Raw genomic sequence first — 19,890 nt, 5'->3', positions numbered from 1 at the left:
TGCAAATTGACAAGTTTGAAACCCAAAATTAAACAAAGGACTACTGATGCTGAAGATCTGAAACAAAAACCAGAAATTGCTAGAGAAGCTGAGCAGGCTCCAAACATAGCCTGGGACTGCCATAGTGTTAAGGGCTTGCTTGGAGAGGAATTTGTTAAGTGTGCACAAGAAAATTTACTTCTTCAGAATATGGATGTACCTACTAGAGAAAGAGCAAAAATTAGTCCTTCTCTTGGGAAATAGGGCAGGGCAGGTGACTGAGGTGTCAGTGGGAGCTACTTTAGGGCCAGTGATCATAATTCTATTAGTCTCTAAGGTTTTGGAGTAGATTTGTTGCTCTGATTGTGGATTTTGTGGTTGGTTGGCTTGCCGAGCTGGTTCTTTGTTGTTCTGCAGACGTTTCATTACCCTGCTGGGTAACATCAACAGTGTAGTCTCTGCTGAAGCGCCGTTGTGTTTTCCCACCTGGTTTTTAAACTCTGGAGTCCGTTGAGCTGGATTACCTCACTTCTGGTTTTCCTTCGCAATGGAGTGTATATGGGGTCGAGTCCTTTGTGTTTGTTGATGGCTTTCTTCGTGGAGTACCAGGCTTCTAGGAACTGGAAAAGGATAGAACTGATCTAAAAGTTGAAGGTCTAAATTGGAGTAAGGCCACTTTTGATGGCATTAGGCAAGAACTTTCAAAAGTTAATTTGGAGGTGGATATTTGCAGATAAAGGGATGGCTGGAAAGTGGGAAGCCTTCAAAAATGAGATAACGAGAGTCCAGCGACAGTATGTTCCACTTAGGGTGAAGGGCAAGGCTGGTAAGTGTAGGGAATGCTGGATAACTAGAGAAATTGAAGTTCTGGTCAAGGAAAAGAACGAAGCCTGTGTCAGGTATAGACCGCAGGGATCGAGTGAATCCCTGGATGAATATAAGAGCAGTAGGAATAAACTTAAGAGGGAAATCAGGGCAAAAAGGAGAAATAAGATAGCTTTGGCAAGTAGGGTTAAGGATTATCCAAAGGGGTCCTACAAATACACGAAGGACAAAAGAGTAACTAGGGAGAGAATAGGGCCCTTTAAAGTTCAGCAAGGCCGCCTATGTGTGAAACTACAGGAGATACTAAATGAGTACTTTGCATCAGTGTTTACTGTGGAGGAGGATATGGAAGCTAGACAACTTGGGGAGATAAATAGCAATATCTTGAAGTGTCCATATTACAGAGGAGGAGGTGCTAGATGTCTTAAAATGCATAAAGGTGGATAAATCCCTGGAACCTGATCAGGTGTACCCAAAACTTTGTGGGAAGCTTGGGAAGTGATTGCTGGGCCATTTGCTGAGATATTTGTATCTCGGATAGCCACGGGTGAGGTCCCTGAAGACGAGGTTGCTACCATGGTGCCATTATTTAAGAAAAGTGGTGAGGAAAAGCCAGGGAATTATAGACCAGTGAGCCTGACATCAGTGGTGAGCAAGTTGTTGGAGGGAATTCTGAGGGACAGGGATTTACATGTATTTGGAAAGGCAAATACTAATTAGGGATAGTCAACATGGCTTTGTGCATGGGAAATCATGCCTCACTAACTTGATTGAGTTTTTTGAAGAAGTGACGAAGAGGCTTGACGAAGGCAGTGTGATGCACATTGTCTGAATGGACTTATTAAGCCATTCGACAAGGTTCCGAATGGTAGACTGGTTAACAAGGTTGGATCACGTGAAATACAGGGAGAACTAAACATTTGGATACAAAATTGGATAAAAGGTAGGAGACAAGAGGGTGGTGGTGGAGAATTGCTTTTCAGACTGCGGGCCTGTGACCAGCGGTGTACTGCAAGGATTGGTGCTGTGTCCACTGCTTTCCGTCATGTATAAAAATTACTTGGATGTGAACATAGAAGGTATGGTTAGTGATTTTGCAGATGACATCAAAATTGGTGATGTAGTGGACAGCAAAGAAGGTTATTTCAGAGAGCAACGGAACCTTGATCAGATGGGCCAATGAGCCAAGAAGTGGTAGATGGAGTTTAATTTACATAAATGTGAGATGCTACATTTTGGTAGAGCAAATCAGGGCAGGACTTATACAGTTAATGGCAAGGATCTGGGGAGTGTTGCCCACAAAGAGACCTTTGGGTGCAGGTTCATAGTTCCTTGAAAGTGGAGTCACAGGTAGAGAGGGTGGTGAAGAAAATGTTTGGTACACTTGCCTTCATTGGTCAGAGCATTGAGTATAGGAGTTGGGAGGTCATGTTCTGGCTCTACAGGACATTGGTTAGGCCACTTTTGAAATACTGTGTCAGTTCTGGTCTCCCTGCTATAGTCAAGATATTGTGAAACTTGAAAGGGTTCCAAAAAGATTTAAAAGATTGTTGCCAGGATTGGGGACTTTGAGCTGCAGGGAGGGGCTGTTTTCCCTGGAGCATCAGAGGCTGAGGGGTGATTTTTATAGAGGTTTATAAAATCATGAGGGGCTTGGTAGGGTGACTAGTCAAGGTCTTTTCCCCAGGGTAGGGGAATCCAAAACTAGAGGGCATAGGGTCAAGGTGAGAGGTGAAATATTTGAAAGGGTCCTAAGGGGAAATTTTTTCATGCAGAGGGTGGTGCATGTATGGAATGAACTGTCAGAAGATGTGGTGGAGGCTGGTACAATTGTAGCATTTAAAAGGCATCTGGATGGATACAAGAATAGGAAGAGTTTAGATGGATATGGTGCCAAATGCTGGCAAATGGGACTAGATTAATTTAGAATATCTGATTGGCATGAATCAGTTGGACCAAAGGATCTGTTTCTGTCATGTATATCTTTACAGCTGAGGTCTGTTGAAAGTGTGGAGAGAGAGAAAATCAGACTTAATGTTTCAAGTCCGGTGAACCTTCAGAACTGTTAGCAGCTAGCAAAAGATGGCATATAAGCTGAAAATAGTGTATGTGGTGAGAGGCTAGAGGAGGTGAGGACTGGTGGAGACAGAGCCCAGAGAGAGGGAAAGGAGGTCAGTAATGGTAAGCCAGGGTTGAAAGAAAAGCTGATAATGGGGCCCACAAGTAGGTGAAAATGGGTAGACTGGGCTGAAAGCAACCCATGTCATGACAGAGCCTGGGGTGAGGAGGTGGGTGAAGCAGGTGTTCAGGTTCTAAAATTGTTGAACTCGATATTGAGTCCTCAAGGCTTGCAGGCTCCCCAAGCAGAAAATGGGATGCTGTTACCCCAGCCACTTAATACACCATACTGTTTCCTGGGCAACGTTTCTGTCTGGGTCTGCTGCAGAGCTCCAGGGAGGCTCGTGCAAGTTGGAAGAACAGCATCTCATTTTCCACTTGGCAACCCTGCAGCCTTCAGCACTCAATATCAAGTTCAATAATTTTGGAACCTGAACACCACCTTCCATATCTTTTACCCACCCCCACACTCCAGGCTGTGAGATGTCATAGATTCATAGAGCACGCGAAAAAGACTCTTCGGTCCAACTCATTTGCGCCGACCAGACATCCGCCTGATGCAGCTCCATTTGCCAGCATTTGGTCCATATCCTCCTAAACCCTTCCTATTCATATATCCATCCAGAGGCCTTTTAAATGTTGTAATTATACCTGCCTCCACCACTTCCTTTGGGTGTTTCTTCTTTGTTGACATTACTTTTTCATGCTTTTACTTTATAAAGGCAGTGTATTAATTTGTGTCTTTGAAATGCCCCAAAGTATTTTATGGATATCTCATTATTTTGACAAGTAATTTTTTTCTTGTACAAACAAATGTGCCAATTATACTGCAAGGCTCCAAAAGTAGTGCAAAGATATATAAATGCTTAATCCACTTCAGGTTGTGCTAAATTTTTGACATTAATTTGATTTCCATAAACTCTAGCCAATCCAACATGAGCTCGATGGGCTGAATGCTGCCTTCTGTGCCCTTATGATTCTGTTTTGCTTTTGGTGGCTTTTGTATACAGGGAGATTTGGGACCATTCAATCCAGGGCTTCCAGTTGAAGTACCTGTGTGGCTCGCTATTAATCTGAAACAGCGACAGAAGTGCAGGATTGTAGTTCCAGATTGGATGGATGTGGGTGAGTTATTTTGAGTGTTTGAGATTTAAATAAGAAAGTACAGTGTGTAATTTACAATGCTGTTTGTTTTTATCTGTGTACTTGGTTTTGGTGGGGTGTCTCAGTTTGTGAGTGAGAGGGTGGTGACTCGTTTCCGAATTGATGTCAATCCCCAGCTGGTTCTGGCACCTGTTATCGGAATAATTCCCCAAGGGAGTTCTGCTGAAAGCGTACCCTCCGTTTGTGCTGCATTTTCCATTTATCTATCTTCATGGCCTCTTGGAGGATTGCGATTTTTGTGGTGAAATGACGGGTGTGGGAGGCTTTGCCCATTGGTATTGGTTGGCCCCGCTATTGACAATAACAATGTAAAGTGCATTGAGGTTGCTTCTTATAAGTGCTGGTTGTGGTTGTCATGTTGCTGAGTCAATATGCCATTCAGTCCAGAATCACTCTTTTTCAAATGCTGCAGCCTTGAGAAGGAAAGCTGTTGTTTGTATAGCAGCAGTTTTCATGTCTTCAGAACATCCACATTGCTCTGCTGCCAATGCTTTAACTTCTTGAAAAGTGGTTACTACTTAAGGCACAAAGGAAGATGTAGCTTGCTGTCTCCAAGGATGCTGCCTGACGCACTGTGATTTCCAGCATTTGTTTGATTTCAGTACAGTAATAAATTGGGGAACCCAACAAACTTATTTTTACAGTTCTGGAAAGGAGACCCTGGATCAACAATCTCAGATGAGAAGGGATGAATTGGCTCCCCTTCATTATTCACTCAGCCCCTGAGTTGGCCACAGGAAGACTAATTTTAAAAAGAGCCGTTCCTGTTCTCCCAGACCAAATGAGCTTGTTTTTAAAAGACTAGGCTCCTTTGTTCAATCAAAGAGAATTTATTAGTTACTAAACGTGAGAAGCGATGACAGCACAAATTTTGATATGAGATGAATCCAAAAAATAGTTTCTTAACAAGGATATCCAAATCATTCGAAATAATTCGTGAAGAGTGGGTAGTAGAACATAGCGGCTGTTGTGATTGGATGTTACTGGTAGCTTTGACATTAGTAGTGGAATAGTTCATTTTGAGATTCTAAGCTTTGCAGGCTGTTTGCAAATCTTCTGTTTGATTCCGATCAACAGTGGCTAGTGGCTGGCAGCTCTCCTAAATGAGAGAGAGTGTTTTCTCTTTCTTTACCTGCAATGTAGGAGTCTCTAATGGCTGTTCTCAACGTTGCGACCTTCGTAGCACACTAGTCAGGCAACAAACAAACAGACCAGTGTTGAAGCTTGCTCTTAACCCTTTTCTTTTTAAAATATATCTGAGGGAGGTGACCTCTTGCTGCATGGGCTTTGGTCATCAGCCTCTCATTGTCTCTTCCCTTTTTGTTTAAAACTACTTTTTCTTTCTGTTTTTGATGTTTCCCTCACTCTGTATAATTGTGATATTCCTTGGCTCTGCAAAGGCCTCTACCAGATAGTCATTGAATTTATCGGTACAGTGGGAGAAAAAGCTGCATCGGCCCTTTTTATTTTTAGAAAAGACTTACTTGTATTGGAATGTAAGTTCAGTATTTCCATAGAAAAGCTGTGACTACAACACATTTTTATAGACTTCCTTGAGGGGTGGATTTTGTCCACAAGTGCTGGAGAATTCTTGTGTGTGCTTTTGAAATTGTATGATGTGATCCATTACGGTCACCCGAAAGGATTCTGTTTGGTGCCTCCTATAGCAAAACCACTCACAGTATTGCACAGAAGTGTCAGTCTGGACTTTGCTAAAGACTCTGAATTGAAAACCAAATCTACAACATTCTCCATCTCAAATGAGAGTGCTACTGCTGACTATTATTGTACTTGTGCAGTCACATCAGCTATGTTTGAGGACTTTAAGACAGGGCTAATGGTATTTGCCATTAAATCCAGATATGACCTCCACAAAGTCATCAGAGATACCAAAAAGCAGTTCTGGACCAAGTTAGAGGCCCAAACTAATCTTGAGGATTCCTGCTGCCTGTGGCAAGGCCTAAACAACATAATGGGATACAAAATGAAGCAAAGCAAGATAGCAGGTAAAGACACATCCCTCCCTGATGCACTCAATGCTTTCCATACTCAGTTTGAGAAGAATGCCAATGATATGACGTCACCTGCCCTGACCTCCCCAGATGCACCTATTCCCTCTGTCACAGCCTACCAACGTAACAGGTCCACAGCAGACACCATTTCCCTAACCCTGGACCATCTCGACAACAGGGACAACTACGTCCGACTCCTGCTTATCGACTACAGCTCCGCCTTCAACACTATTATCCCCTGCAGACTGATCTCAAAATTCTGACATCTAGGTCTCGGCCTCACCCTCTGTAACTGGATCCTCAGCTTCCTAACCCATAGACCGCAATCAGTGAAGATAGACACAGCACCTCCTCCACGATAACCCTCAACACTGGAGCCCCCAGTGATGCGTTCTCAGCTCCTGACTGTACTCCCTGTACACCCACAACTGTAGCCAAATTCTGAACAAACCCCATCTACAAGTTTGCTGACAACACCACCGTGGAAGGACCGATATCAAACAACGATGTGTCAGAAAGGAGCTAGAGGGCTTGATGATGTGGTGCAACGATAACAACCTCTCTCAATGTCATTAAAACTAAAGAACTGAGCATTGATTTCAGAGAGAAAGGTGGAAAATACGAACACGCCCCAATCTACATCAACGGAGCGGAGGTTGAGAGGGTTGAAAGCATCAAGTTCCTAGGAGTGACAATAACCGACAACCAACCAACAAACTACAGAAGGTGGTGTGCACAGCCCAGACCATCACAAAAGCCAACCTCCCATCCACGGACTCCATTTACACATCTCGCTGCCACGGAAAGGCTGCCAACATCACCAAAGACCCATCCCACCCCAGTAATGCTCTCCTACAACCTCTTCCGTCAGGCAGAAGATACAGAAGCTTGAACACATGCATCACGTCTTTCCTGCCGTTATTAGACTGATGAATGGACTCTCTAACTTCAAATAATGCTGACCTTGTTAATTTTGATTTTGTCTAGCGCAAGTTCTATGAGTTGTAACCTGCATGCCTTACTCTGTCCAAGTTTCTTTTTCACTCCTATGATCTGTATGTCCTTGCTGACTATGATGTGCCTGTACTGTTCGCAAACAAAGCTTTTCACTGTACTTAAGCATATATGGCAATCAACCAAATCAGATCAAATGTATAACCATTTTGTTATTTTTCAGACAAACTTGAACAAATCAAGGAACAGGAGCGTAAAGAAGAAACCTTCACTCCGATGCCCAACCCACATTACATGGAACTGACTAAGTTGCTGTTGAATCAGTAAGTTCTTCCTATACCTAGAAAACACATAATGGTACTTATTTTGAATCCTTCTTCTGAATGTCTTAGGTCAATGTTTGCATTTTGTTTAGTGGTTGATGCTTCTTCCCATTGACCCTTACCCAGAGTGTCAGCCTTTGCAGTGAGAATTGGCAAGTTGTTTGTGATGGGTTGCGGTCCAAACCATTCTGGTGCAATCAGTGGTATCTGTCCTCATGCATGCACACATATTTGCACAGACGCAAAAGCATAAGAGTAACATGTATGTGCAAAGAGAAATGTATGCAAGCATGCTGATAGAATTGTAACTGAAACCACTTATAATTCTCTCCGAGCCCATTGTGGTACCACACTGCTGACTGAGGACAGTACTGAGTGAGGATGAACTTGTTACCATGGCCACCTTGAATGTTGCCATTGTTAGTGATATAAGCTGGTTCCTGTTCTGATTCATAGATTAAAATTATGAACAGCAGCTGGAACAGTAAAAGTCTTTGTTTTTGATATCCATCAAAATTTGAGGAACTTTTTCTTGTTTGTTGACCAAGTTGGCTTTCACTTTGCATCAAATCTATAGGACGCGAGTTGACACTTGGATTTGGCCATATCCCTTGGTGATGATGTCAGCAGGGACTCCGGGTTTAGATCAGATAGCTGTTACCTCCTCATTTCCCCGGAACCCTATCCAAACTAAAAGGGAAAACAAGGAGACATTGTGCGTGTCTTGCAATGGTCAACTTGAAGCTGCATTGACGAAGGAACAGGAGCATTTCAACTCCAATTAGGCAGATTGGAGAGGATGAATACTGAACCTTTGCTTTATTACTGTGCAGCTTTGAAGTCTCGGTCTTCATTTTTATCTAAGCATATTCTTGCTTAGGAGATTGATGTGTTTTTTTTCTTTATTTATTCTTGTATGAATGTGGGTGCTGCTGGCAAGGCCAGCATTTGTTGCCCGTCGCTAATTGCCATTGAATTGTATGGCTTGGTAAGCCATTGCTGTAGCTCTGGAGTCATATGTAGACCAGACCAGACCAGGTAAGGATGGCAGATTTCCTTTCCTGAAGGACATTAGTGAACCAGATGGGTTCTTATGGCAATCAACAATGGTTACATGGTCATCATTAGACTAGCTTATAATCCCTGATTTTTATTGAATTCTAATTTTACCATCTGTATTGGTATAATTTAAACCCATTTTCCCCCAGATCATTAGCCTGGGGCTCTGGTTACTAATCCAGTGACGTTACCATTATGCCACCCTCTTTCCCCCATGATTAATGTTCCACGCATACTTTATTTTACAAATTACTTTTAGGAAGGTAGCCATTCTTTGTACATCTGTGAAAGCAATGACAACTCAATGATTTCAATTGCAAATGACTTAGAAACTCCCATGTATGCTTTTCAGGCACTGATGTCTATTTAGAATACGGCTCCCATGCACCATGCAGCAGCTTTAAAATGAACTGAGCATTTTATGAAATAGTTATGACAAAACAAATGGCCATCGTTATGCGATAGTCTTTAATCAATCCAATGTGGACTACAAGAGGAATTTCTTTATCAAAGACTGGTTAGAATGTAGAACTCACTACCATTTTTGGAAGTGGGTTTGAGACAAATGCCATAGATGCACTTAAAGAAAGGTGTGATTTATACACAGGAGAGAGATGGAAATAGAAGGCTATGCTGACATGATGAAGGGAAGTACAGTTGGAGGAGGAAGCTCCTTTGGAGCACAAAAAGCGAACCGGTTGGTCGGAGTCTTGTTACTGGCTGTAAATTTTAAGTTTAAGGAGGAAGGAAGACAAGTCTGTCATTAAGTCCTGTATGATCTGTTCGTGCAGTGTGGTTTATTGCAGTGTAGGTAGAAAGTACAGTGATTTAAAAGATGTACTGGTGACCGTGTCCTAAATTGTGTATCAAACATTAAGAGTCAAAGGAAAGCACAAGAACAGGATTGAAAATCGCAACCACAACCCAAAATATCTTTTTTTTTTTCAGAAAAGCTAAAATGTCACATGATGTATTTCCTAGTCTAGTGGTGCAGTAGTTCTAAGTGCTTTTGCTGTTCCCCAGTGCCTCTGACAATATTCCCAAAGCTGACGAAATCCGGACCTTGGTAAAAGATACTTGGGATACTCGCATTGCAAAGCTGCGGTTATCTGCAGATAATTTTGTGAATCAACAAGAGGTGCATGCAAAGGTAAGGTTATTTTGATTTTTTTTTTTTTTTTTTTATTCCCCAAATTTGATGCCCACATAATCCCAACTTGAAAATCTGACACTTCACCTACAATTTGACACATAATTGTATGTATATAGATTCCTTTTAGCTTAGAAGATCATCTGCTGAGATGTCACAAAGGCTTAGTCAGGAAAAATAAAGGCTGCTAAGACCAAGAGATTCAGAAGAGTGATCAATTAAGCTTCAACAAAAGGGTGTAGAAAAGGAGTGGAGGGTTTAAGGAAGGATTTGCAAAGATGATGGGATGTACAAGAGGCCAGAATTTGGAGAATTTGTGGAACAAGTGAGGAGCAAGATTGTGAAAGGATTTAGGTATAAGAAATTCAAATTGGTATCCTTGGTTCCCATTTTGCTCATTCTTGATCAGGATGAGGCACGGCTTGAAGATTGCAGCGACAGATGAGCTACGACAGAAGTAGGTGTTGTAGACTGACCTTTGTGGGCTTGGAAGCTTGACTTGTATTTGATTAAAAATTACAGACAGTCTGGTTCAGCAGGAGATAGTAGCTGGGAAGAATTCCAGGATCAACAGCAAAGCTCTGGAGGTTTGTGGCACTCGGAGTGCGGGTGGTGAAGTTGGCAAGGCCGCTGAAGTGGTGGCCTCGATCTTTGTGCCAAAGTTATGCATGAACTCCTTGCTTGTCAAGGCGAGTGTGGAACAGTTGGGAACAGGGTGTGAAATGTGAGCAGGTGGTGAAAGCAACAAGAAGCCATCTCCATTGTTGGTTGGTGGACAAGTTGTAGCAGACAAGAAGAAGACTCACCAACGTTTGCTGTAATCCAGAAGAACTGCTGATTCAACAGATAAAATGAAGCCCTTCCTAAAACTTTATTTTTTGTGGGATGTGGCAATGACCAGCATTTGTTGCCCATCCCTAATGAGCTACTCTGTTTAAGAGCAAATCAGCTACTTCAGAGGGCAGTTAAGAGTTAACCATAATACTGTGGGTCTGGAGTTGCATGTAGGGCAGACTGGATAAGGATGGCAGGTGTCATTTAAAGGGAATTAGTGAAGCAAGTAGTTTATTGTATTCCAAATTTGTGTATTGAATTTAAATTCCACCAGTTGTCATGCTGGAGTTTGACCCCAAGTCTCTAGAACATTGGTAACCTTCTATATTGATATTCTGGGATAAAGCTACTTGGTACTCTAAATGCCAGACCAATTTAGAAGAACCTGGGCAGCAGATAAATGAGAATACCACCCGCAAGTTCCCAGCCAAGTGACTCCCCATCCTGACTTGGAAATATACCACCGTTCCTTCAGTGTTGCTGGGTTTAAAGTCCTTGAACTCCCTCTTTAATGGCCTTGTGGTCTACCTACACCGCATGTAGTGCAGCGGTTCAAGAAGGCAGCATACCAGTAATTTCTCAAGGGCAACTAGGAACAGGCAATAAATGGTAGCCTAGACAGCGATGCCCACATGAAGAATAAAAAAGAATGAGCTTGTGCCTCTGGATTAGTAGTTGAGTGACATTAGAACTATGCCACCATCTCCCCAACTGGCTGCATGGCTGGACTTGAGGAAATGGAAATGGATTCAAATCCGGGGGCGGGGGTGCACAGAACCGCCACGGTAATTGGAAGGCCAAACGCTAGGGAGTTGTAAATGAGTGAGGACAGTTTTGTCCTAGTATGGATCTGGAAGGGATATGAGGAAGTGGTCAGAGCTCTTAAGTGTGGGGTTGCCTTACCTCTGAGGGAAAGGAGGACTATGCTGAGGCTTGGATTCTGAATTGTTTCCAGACTCTTCTCTCTCTGTGACCTGTATTCCCCCTCCCACTTGCCAAACTATTCGGATTTACTCTTTGCCATTCCACCCACTCTTCCTAGTTTTAAAACCTGTTTTTATTTTCAAGCATTGAATGCCTTTTATGTCTTTCCCGCAATACAGCGTCTTCACTTATGGCCTGTTTTTTTTATTGGGCAAAGTTTGAGGAACCTGTATGATATGATCTTAATCCTCAACCACAATAATAAGTTGCACTTGAAGCAAAGTAAAATATTGCATGGTGTTTACAGGGCCATAAGTGCTTGGTGGGTTCCAGCAACAATTTCCTCCTGTTTTGAGTTCCTTTTTAAAAGAAATAGAAGCCTCTTTTTATGTAACTGAAAATATCACTTCTGAGTATCCCTCCATTAACTTGTCAAGTAGTTGGACCTTTTTGTGTATTTCCTCTGCCACTAGAGGTTGCTGTTCTTCTGTGTTACTGATTGTGAAAGCCAGTCTTCAAGGAATGCTCAGAAACCGATTTGATTTGAGTTCATTGATTACTCATGAAACTTTCAGCGATTTAGCAACAAGCTCCTGATGCCGTAATTTGAAACAAAAGTGCCTTGTATCTGAGACTTCAGTTGTAAAGCCATACCGCATGGAAACAGTCTCCTCAGTCTAAATAGTCCATGCCGACCAGTTGTATGGTAGATTGGCAGAGCTGGGGTTATTCTCCCTGGAGAATGGGAGGTTGAGGTGAGAGTTTAAGTTCAGAATCATGAGGGATGTGGACAGAGTAGAGCAGGAGAAACTGTTCTCATTTCTTTGGAATAGAGGTTGAGTAGGGAACCTGATTGAGGTGTATAAGTTTGAGGGTCATGGACAGGGTGAATAGAAAGCAGCTGTTTCCCTTCTTGAAGTGTCATAACATTCAAGGCTATGGGCTAACGTGAGAAAGTGGGACTAGTGTAGGTAGTAAAGTATTTTTGGCAGTACAGACTTGATGGGCCAAATGGCCTCTTCTGTCCTGCATGATTCTGAGATTTTGAAGGTCAGAATATGTGTAAAGAGCAAGAGATTAACTGGGAAAAGAGTAGAGTCCATTTGGGACCATGGAGGTAATCTGTGTGTAGTTCTGGAAGACATTGGCACAGTCCTCAGTGGGGGAAAAAGAATTGGCAGAGGCATCGAGGACCAAAGGGCACATACTTTTGAGGTGATCTGCAAAACAACCAGAATGGCGATCTATGAATGCATAGCCTGAGCATGTGATAGGGGCTTCCAAAAGAAAATTGGATAATTGTGTGAAGAGGCAGAATTTGCAAGACTGGAGTAGGACTAGAGTTGCTCTTGTGGAGAGCCAGCATAGACATGATGGACCAAATGGCCTCCTCCTGAACTGTATCCAGTCTGTGGCTGTATGTTAACGCCTGTCTCTACTCTCGTGCTCTCTGATGCTAATCCATCGCTTGCTGAGTTTCAGTAGCACCAAAGTGTACAGTGTGTGTGTGCGCGTGTGTATGTACAGGTCCAGACATTCTGAGCATCATTGCAATGCTGGCATTGAACCTGTTTGAGAATAAAATGGGTTAACAATAAATGATGGGGGAGGGTGGATTTAAGGTTTGTATTGTGTGAGGTCTTGCACTGATTCTGCGTGTTAATGTCCTGTATACCTGTGCATTATAGCCAGGATTACTGGCTGTCTGATTTTTTTTTTTTTTTTCCACACTGTTTAAAAATAAGGAGATTCCCTTTTAAGGTGACAAGGAGAATTTTTTTGTTCAGGATCTTGAGACTATAGAACGCTTGTTTAGTTTCTCCAGAGAGCAGTGAAGGTGGGTCACCTGAATATCTTTAAGGCAGAGGTAGATCGATCCTTGAGACACATGGATAGTACAAGGGGAGGCAGATCCACTGGCTACTTAAACTGGGGAAAAGACCCCATGAGCCTCATCATGTGAAAATGATAAAAACTTGGCTGCTTTTCCTCTAAATGTAAACATTTTTGAGTAAATTATTACAAATCATTATCATGAAAGAGGTAGTGTTGTGCAAGCTAATCTCCTGGCCCTGATGGAATGCATCCCAGGGTACTAAAAGAGCTGGAGGGAGTATTAGCAAATGTGCTCGTGGTAATTTTCCAAAATTTGCTGGACTCTGGAGCAGTTCCAGCAGATGGGAAAACAGCCACTGTTCAAAAAAGGAGGTAGACAAAAGATGGTGAATTGTAGGCCGGTTAGCTTAACTTCTGTAGTGGGGAAAATGCTTGAATCTATCATCAAGGAAGAAATAGCAAGACATCTAGATAGAAATTGCCCCAGTGTGTGGATGCAGCATGGGTTCATGAAAGACAGGTCATGCTTGACTAATCTGCTGGAATTCTATGAAGACATTACGAGCATGGTGGACAACGGGGACCCAGTAGATGTGATGTATCTGGACTTCCAAAAGGTATTTGATGAGGTGCTGCACAAAAAGCTGCTGCAAAAGATAAAGGTGCATGGCATTATGGGCAATGTATTAGCATGGATAGAGGATTGGTTAATTAACGAAGCAAAGAGTGGGGATAAACGAGTGTTTTTTCTGGTTGGCAAACAGTGACTAGTGGTGTGCCTCAGGGATCAATACTGGGACTGCAATTGTTTATAACTAACTTAGAGGATTTGGAATTAGGGACCATGTGTAGTGTGTCAGTTTGCAGATGACATTAAGATGAGTGGTATAGCAAAGTGTGCAGAGGACTCTGAAAGTTTGCAGAGGGATGTAGATGGATTAAGTGAGTGGGCGAAGGTCTGGCAGATGGAGCGCAACGTTAATAAATGTGAAGTCCTTCGTTTTGGTAGGAATAACCATAAAAAGGACTATTATTTGAACGGTAAAATATTGCAGCATGCTGCTGTGCAGAGGGACTTGTGTGTTCGCGTGCATGAATTGTAGAAGGTTGATTTGCAGGTACAACAGGGAATTAAGAAGACAAATGAAATTTTGTCCTTCATTGCCAGAGGGATTGAGTTTAAAAGCAGGGAGGTTATGTTGCAGCTGTATAGGGTGCTGGGGAGGCCACACCTGGAGTACTGTGTGTAGTTTTGGTCTCCTTACTTGAGAAAGGAGATACTGGTATTGGAGGGGGTGCAGAGGAGATTCACTAGGTTGATTTCAGAGTTAAGAGGGTCGGTTTATGAGGAGACAGTAACTTACTGGAATTATATTCATTCGAATTTAGAAGAATGGAGGGATCTTCTAGAAACATGCAAAGTTATGAAAGGAATAGATAAGATAGAAGCAGGGAGGTTGTTTCCACTGGTGGGTGAAACTAGAACAAGAGGGCACAGCCTCAAAATTAGGGGGAGCTAATTTAGGACTAAATTGAGGAATAACTTCTATACCCAAAGGGTTATGAATCTGTGGAATTTCCTGCCCAGTGAAGTAGTTGAGGCTTCCTCATCCAATGTTTTTATTGCTAAGATTGATTGATTTACTTTTATATAAAAAAAAATCAAGGAATTAAGGGTTATAGTGAGAAGGTGTGTATGTGGAGCTGAGGCCACGAAAATACCTTATTGAATAGCAGAGCAGGCTCGAAGGACCAGATGGCCTTCTCTTGCTCTTGGTTCTTATGTATGTAAATTATTAATTCATGCCAGAAACAAAATACAAATGTTTTTCCATTCTAATCTTTAATGCAACAAAAAACACCTTTTATTTGAAATGTTCCAGGTGTTATATTATAATAATCTTTAAATTTGATATCTCACGTTATATCTATGTTTATCAAACCAAATCAACAGTGACATAACCTTTTTAAAATTGCATGGTTGTTGCACATGCTTGTGAGAATGTGAGCCACAAAGGGAAACTGATCTCGTTGTGAAATGGCATGTTGAGTAATAGAGAGACTCTTCTATTTGTTCTCTCATGGCCTCTGCTATGGCATTGCATTTTGGATCAGTTCAAAGACCACCTGGAGGCCCCTAGTGCCTGAGAGGCCACACTTAGAATCACTGACCTAAGCCCCAAGTTTAGGCTACCATCTGTTGTTGTTCTACATCTGTAGAGTTTGCAGCCTGGAGGGGGAGATCATGAGTTGGCTTTCACTCCGTCCTGTGCACAAAGGCAGTGTGTGTTCTTATTTTAAAACTTGCATTCCTGGTCACTACCTCTATGCTGTGTTGTTGTGCCACATGGTCAAGTACTGAGGCCACACAGGCCTCCATTCGTGAGGGGATGTCATTGCTTAAACTCAGTGTCTATTTCCAGCTCTATGACATTGCCCAACTATATCCCTGCCTCAGCTTATCTGCTATTGAAACTATCATCCATGCCTCCCTTGCATCTTGAGTGAATGAATGACTTTCCGTGTCCCATCCTTTGTCAACTTGAGATCATTCAAAAGTCGACCACTTGCATCTTAACTTGTAGCAAATCCAGACACCCCACCACCCCTGTGCTCAGTGGCCTATTATGACTCACTTTTTGGTTGAGCAATGCCTCACCTTTAATATTTTTATCCTTGCTGTCAAATACTGCCCCTAGCCTGCTCAATTTCCACATCTATAATCCTCAACCCTCCAAGATGCCTCTTGAGCACACTGTTTTAATCACACCACCACCGGTGTTCGTGCCCTGGGATTCCTCTCAAAAGCTCACCACTCTCCTTTTTTAAAAACACTCCATTAAAACCTACTAGTTTGGCCAGGATCTGTCATCTGCCCAAGAATCTGCTAACGTGGTCTGGGTCTATTGTGTTTTCTATTTGGCATAGGTAGGGAAAGGTGATGCAAACGGGAACATGCCCACGGATTACAATAATTGTACAAATGACTAGTTTCCTGTAGGAAAGCAGGAGACTGCTTCAGTTAGAAACTAAAATTGCTGTGCATGCACATCTGAGCTGTACGAATGGTTCCCAGTGTGAAAAATGGAGATGGCTGATGTGTGTATTTATTTATTTTGATTTTCAAGGGTTCAGTGGGAACATTTTTAATAATTGCTCAATTTTTGCTTTCTCTCCTGTCTCCTGCAGCTGGACAACCTCACATTAATGGAGATTAACACAATCGGGACTTTCCTCACAGAATCACTGAATCAGTTGCACAGTCTCCGTGCAAACCTTCAGCCTGGGGAGAAAGCTCAGTCACAGGACTATTAAACTGCTTTCTTCAAGGAGGTGATCCTCTTCTTTAAAAAGAGGAAAGTTTGGAGAAGAGCAGGTGCAGGTGCAGGTGCAAGCGCAGGCAGAACCAAGTTCAGCAGGGAAGAGACAGAAGGAGGGTGGGATTAGTGTGCTGGCAACCTAAGATCCTGGAAACATCTCTGCAAGGTGAAAAACTAGTGCTTTGACAACTTTTTCACTCCTGTGTCAAAGGTTTCTCTTCTCAGGTGCTGACTAAGCAGTGAAGGACTTCCAAAACTTTTTGTTTCCAATCTTTTGCTGTAGGTTAAATTTTTCCTAAATAATGTGTTATATTAAATATGGTTTAAAATATAAATGAGTGGTAGTGGGGATGCTGTTTTTAAACAAAAACACAAGAATAGTGGATTTGGTATATAAATCAGTGCTTTAATTGTATTTGCTCACTTTCTGATTGCATGGTAGACTTACCTGCCATCTTTATTTAAATAATGGTTTTGTTTGTTCACTTGTACCTGTTTAGTCACATTTTTTGACAATTTGGAAGACGGGGGTGGGAAGGGAATGGTATGAGAAATCCAGATAGTTGTTGGCTCAATAAATCTGAAGTGAAGGTAGTTTCTGAGCATTGCACATTACACAGCTTCACTATTTCAATTTCCACTCTATTCTGAGCCAGTAGCTAGTGATCAGAATGATAAAGGGAAGAGGTGCTAGGGTTAACCAGTGTGGACGATGTACAGGGAAAACTAGCAAGAACTGTGTTCCCTGGACTGCTATGCACCTTCAATATTTGACCATATTCACTTTACGTGGAAACTGGATCAGACTTACTTGCATTTGACTTCCTTTTAAGTTTGCAGTGAATAGTTATTTGATTGTGGGGCAATTTGTTTTTAATTATTTGTGGGACATGGGCATTGATGGCTGGGCCAGCATTTATTACCCATCCCTAGTTGTCTTTGAGAAAGTGGAAGTGAGCTGCAGTGCACCTGCTGTGACAATCAGAATCCCTACAGTGTAGAAACAGGACATTTGGCCCAACAAGTCCACACCACCCCCTGCTGTAGATCATCCTACCCAGAACCACACCCCCACTTTCCCTGTAACCCTGCATTTACCATGGCTGGCCCACCTAACATATGCATCCATGGACATTTATAGGCAATTTAGCTTGGCCAGTCCACATAACCTGCACATCATTGACTGGAGGAAAGCAGAGCACCCAGAGGAAACCTGCACAGACACCAAGAGATGGTGCAAACTCCACAATCACCTGAGGGTAGAATCAAGCCTGGGTCACTGGAGCTTTGAGGCAGCAGTGCTAACCAGTGAGCCTGTGCTATAGATTGATCCACAATGGTATCGGAGAGAAGTCCATGATTTTGACCCAGTGACAGTGAAAGAGTGCAATTTTCAGCCATGTCAGGCTGTTGAGTGGCTTCAGGAAACTTCAGCTGGTGGTGTTTCTGCAAATCTGCTGTCCTTGTCTTTTTCCATGGAAGTGGTTGTGAGTTTGGAAAGTGCTGCTTAAGGATCTTTGGGGAATTTCTGTAGTGTATCTTGAAATTGCTACACATTGATGCTAAGTAGCAGCAGTGGTGAAGGGAGTGGATGTGGTACCAGTAAAGTGGGCTGCTTTGTCCTGAATGGTGTCAAGCTTCTTGAGTGTTGTTGGAGTAACACTCATCCAGGCAAGTGGGGAGTATTCCATCTCAGTCCTGTCTTGCAGATGGTGGACAGGCTTTGAGGAGTCAGGATTTGAGTAGAATGCCTCACATCATCCATCTACCAACTTGACTCAAGTCAAAGCCACCCAAACTTTGCAGAAGAGCAGAAAATCTGACTCTTTTCAGTTGCAAAGAAAGGTGTAAGTTAGAGGAGTTTGATACTCGATGTGCCTTGAAAGTTTTAAACTGCAGGCCTCCAGTTTCCATTTTAACTTGTATGTTTATTTGGAGCAACTTTTGTAATTCACAAAGATTTCAACATTCCTGCCTGTGGCAATTTCATGATTTTAGTGTAACATTTTTACAATAAATCTGCTCCCTGAAGGACTGATGTTGCTTCTAGTATCATTATAGGTAATTCATAAAGGTCTGGCCCAAAAGTAACCTTCAATTTTGTTGCTAGTCTAAGGAAAATTATTCTGCTTGCTTTTTTTTGCTGCTGAATCACACTGTTGTTATACAGCTGTGTGGAGAATGAGCTGCTACACTAGTGGGGAATTCAACCTGAAACTTCTGCTTCTCAACTACAGTACAATTGTTTATTTGGCAAATGGCTTCTAACTAAAGGCTTTAAATTTGTGTCCCTTTGCTTATTACTAAGATCCAACAGGTTATAAAATAGAATTCTGGGAAGGGTCAGTGTATAAAGGTGGTTCTGCTCCTTGTTGGACTGAGGGGTTGAAGGGAGAATGCAATTAAAAAACCTGGTGTTGCAGCAAAATGTGTTGGATAAATCTGGCTCGTGATTGTCCACATTCTCAAACTGGAGAACAGTCCCTGTACTTAATTGGCTCTAAAGTTTTTCATACATTGAGGTTGTGAAGGCTACTTTCTAAATTGGAGTGTTTCTCACATCTTGCAAAAAAGAAAAAAAAAGCCAGTTAAAATGTTTTAAAGATCTTCAAGTGTTTATCTATTTTCTGCTCGAATGCCTTTTGTTGATGGTCCTATTGGAGGATGAAGCGCAAAAACTTTGATTTGATCCTCTGACCTCCACCCACTGGAACCTAGATTTAGCAGTGAGCTCTATATTGTGTCGAATTAAGTGTTTTGGAGGAGGACTCCACTCCGATGTAAAGGAATTTTGCTGTGTTACACTAAAATGAAGAAATGCTGATAACTAGAACACTTTAGTTTTGAATGTCAACAAATAGCTTACAAGCTACACCAAATAGGACTTTTTTTCTTTTTAAAAAAAATTCATTGGAAGTACTCAGCAAGCTTGTCTACTTGAGTGAAGAGGAAACCTGAGCATTTTTCTGAAGGGTCCAGACCCAAAACGTCAGCTTTCCTGCTCCTGATGCTGCCTGGTCTGCTGTGTTCATCCAGCTCTACACCTTGTATACGCATTGTGATTATAAATTTTTGAAAGATTTTCTAATTGTGATTTTTGGTTCTTTTGCCAAATCATCTTCAATTTCTGTCCCAGCCATTGGAAGCAGTTTCTGTTGGACGTTTTAGTTATTAGTGACTCCAGCCTCACAGCAATGTTACTCTTAACTGCCCTCTGGAACAGCCAGCAGTAATTCATTCAAGGACAGTTGGGGATGTGTAGTAAATGCTGGCCTTGCTAGCAATGCCCATGGAAACTTAAAGTTAGGATCCTTAGAATTGCCCCCACCATTGAGCAAGTAGGGATGAAATTTGGCATCTAGGCACAAGCATACATAGGGATATATGCAGTA

At 42.2% G+C, this 19,890-nt stretch overlaps 2 protein-coding genes across 2 annotated transcripts in view; one reads left to right on the top strand and one right to left on the bottom strand.

Moving 5' to 3' along the window:
• Positions 1–19,890, bottom strand: part of gse1b (Gse1 coiled-coil protein b) — a 603,644-nt gene that overhangs the window by 68,576 nt on the left and 515,178 nt on the right. The gene's annotated exons all lie outside the window — the stretch shown is intronic.
• gins2 (GINS complex subunit 2) lies at positions 2,887–18,532 on the top strand. The gene is made up of 5 exons (XM_048605665.1): positions 2,887–2,916; positions 3,933–4,047; positions 7,276–7,375; positions 9,458–9,584; positions 16,368–18,532. Exons 1-5 carry the CDS (start codon positions 2,887–2,889, stop codon positions 16,491–16,493), a joined length of 498 nt encoding a protein of 165 aa, XP_048461622.1. The 3' UTR covers positions 16,494–18,532.

Source organism: Rhincodon typus, chromosome 15 (genome assembly GCF_021869965.1).
Source record: "Rhincodon typus isolate 14 chromosome 15, sRhiTyp1.1, whole genome shotgun sequence".
Taxonomy (NCBI): Eukaryota; Metazoa; Chordata; class Chondrichthyes; order Orectolobiformes; family Rhincodontidae; genus Rhincodon; species Rhincodon typus.
This window is presented reverse-complemented; position numbering and strand designations above follow the sequence as displayed.

Excerpts from the sequence above, each read along its gene's own strand:
- gins2 (XM_048605665.1), top strand. The coding sequence starts at position 2,887 with ATGGCATATAAGCTGAAAATAGTGTATGTG. Across the intron at positions 2,917-3,932 it reads AGCTGAAAATAGTGTATGTG|GGAGATTTGGGACCATTCAA; the intron begins GTGAGAGGCTAG and ends TTTTGTATACAG. Across the intron at positions 4,048-7,275 it reads TCCAGATTGGATGGATGTGG|ACAAACTTGAACAAATCAAG; the intron begins GTGAGTTATTTT and ends GTTATTTTTCAG.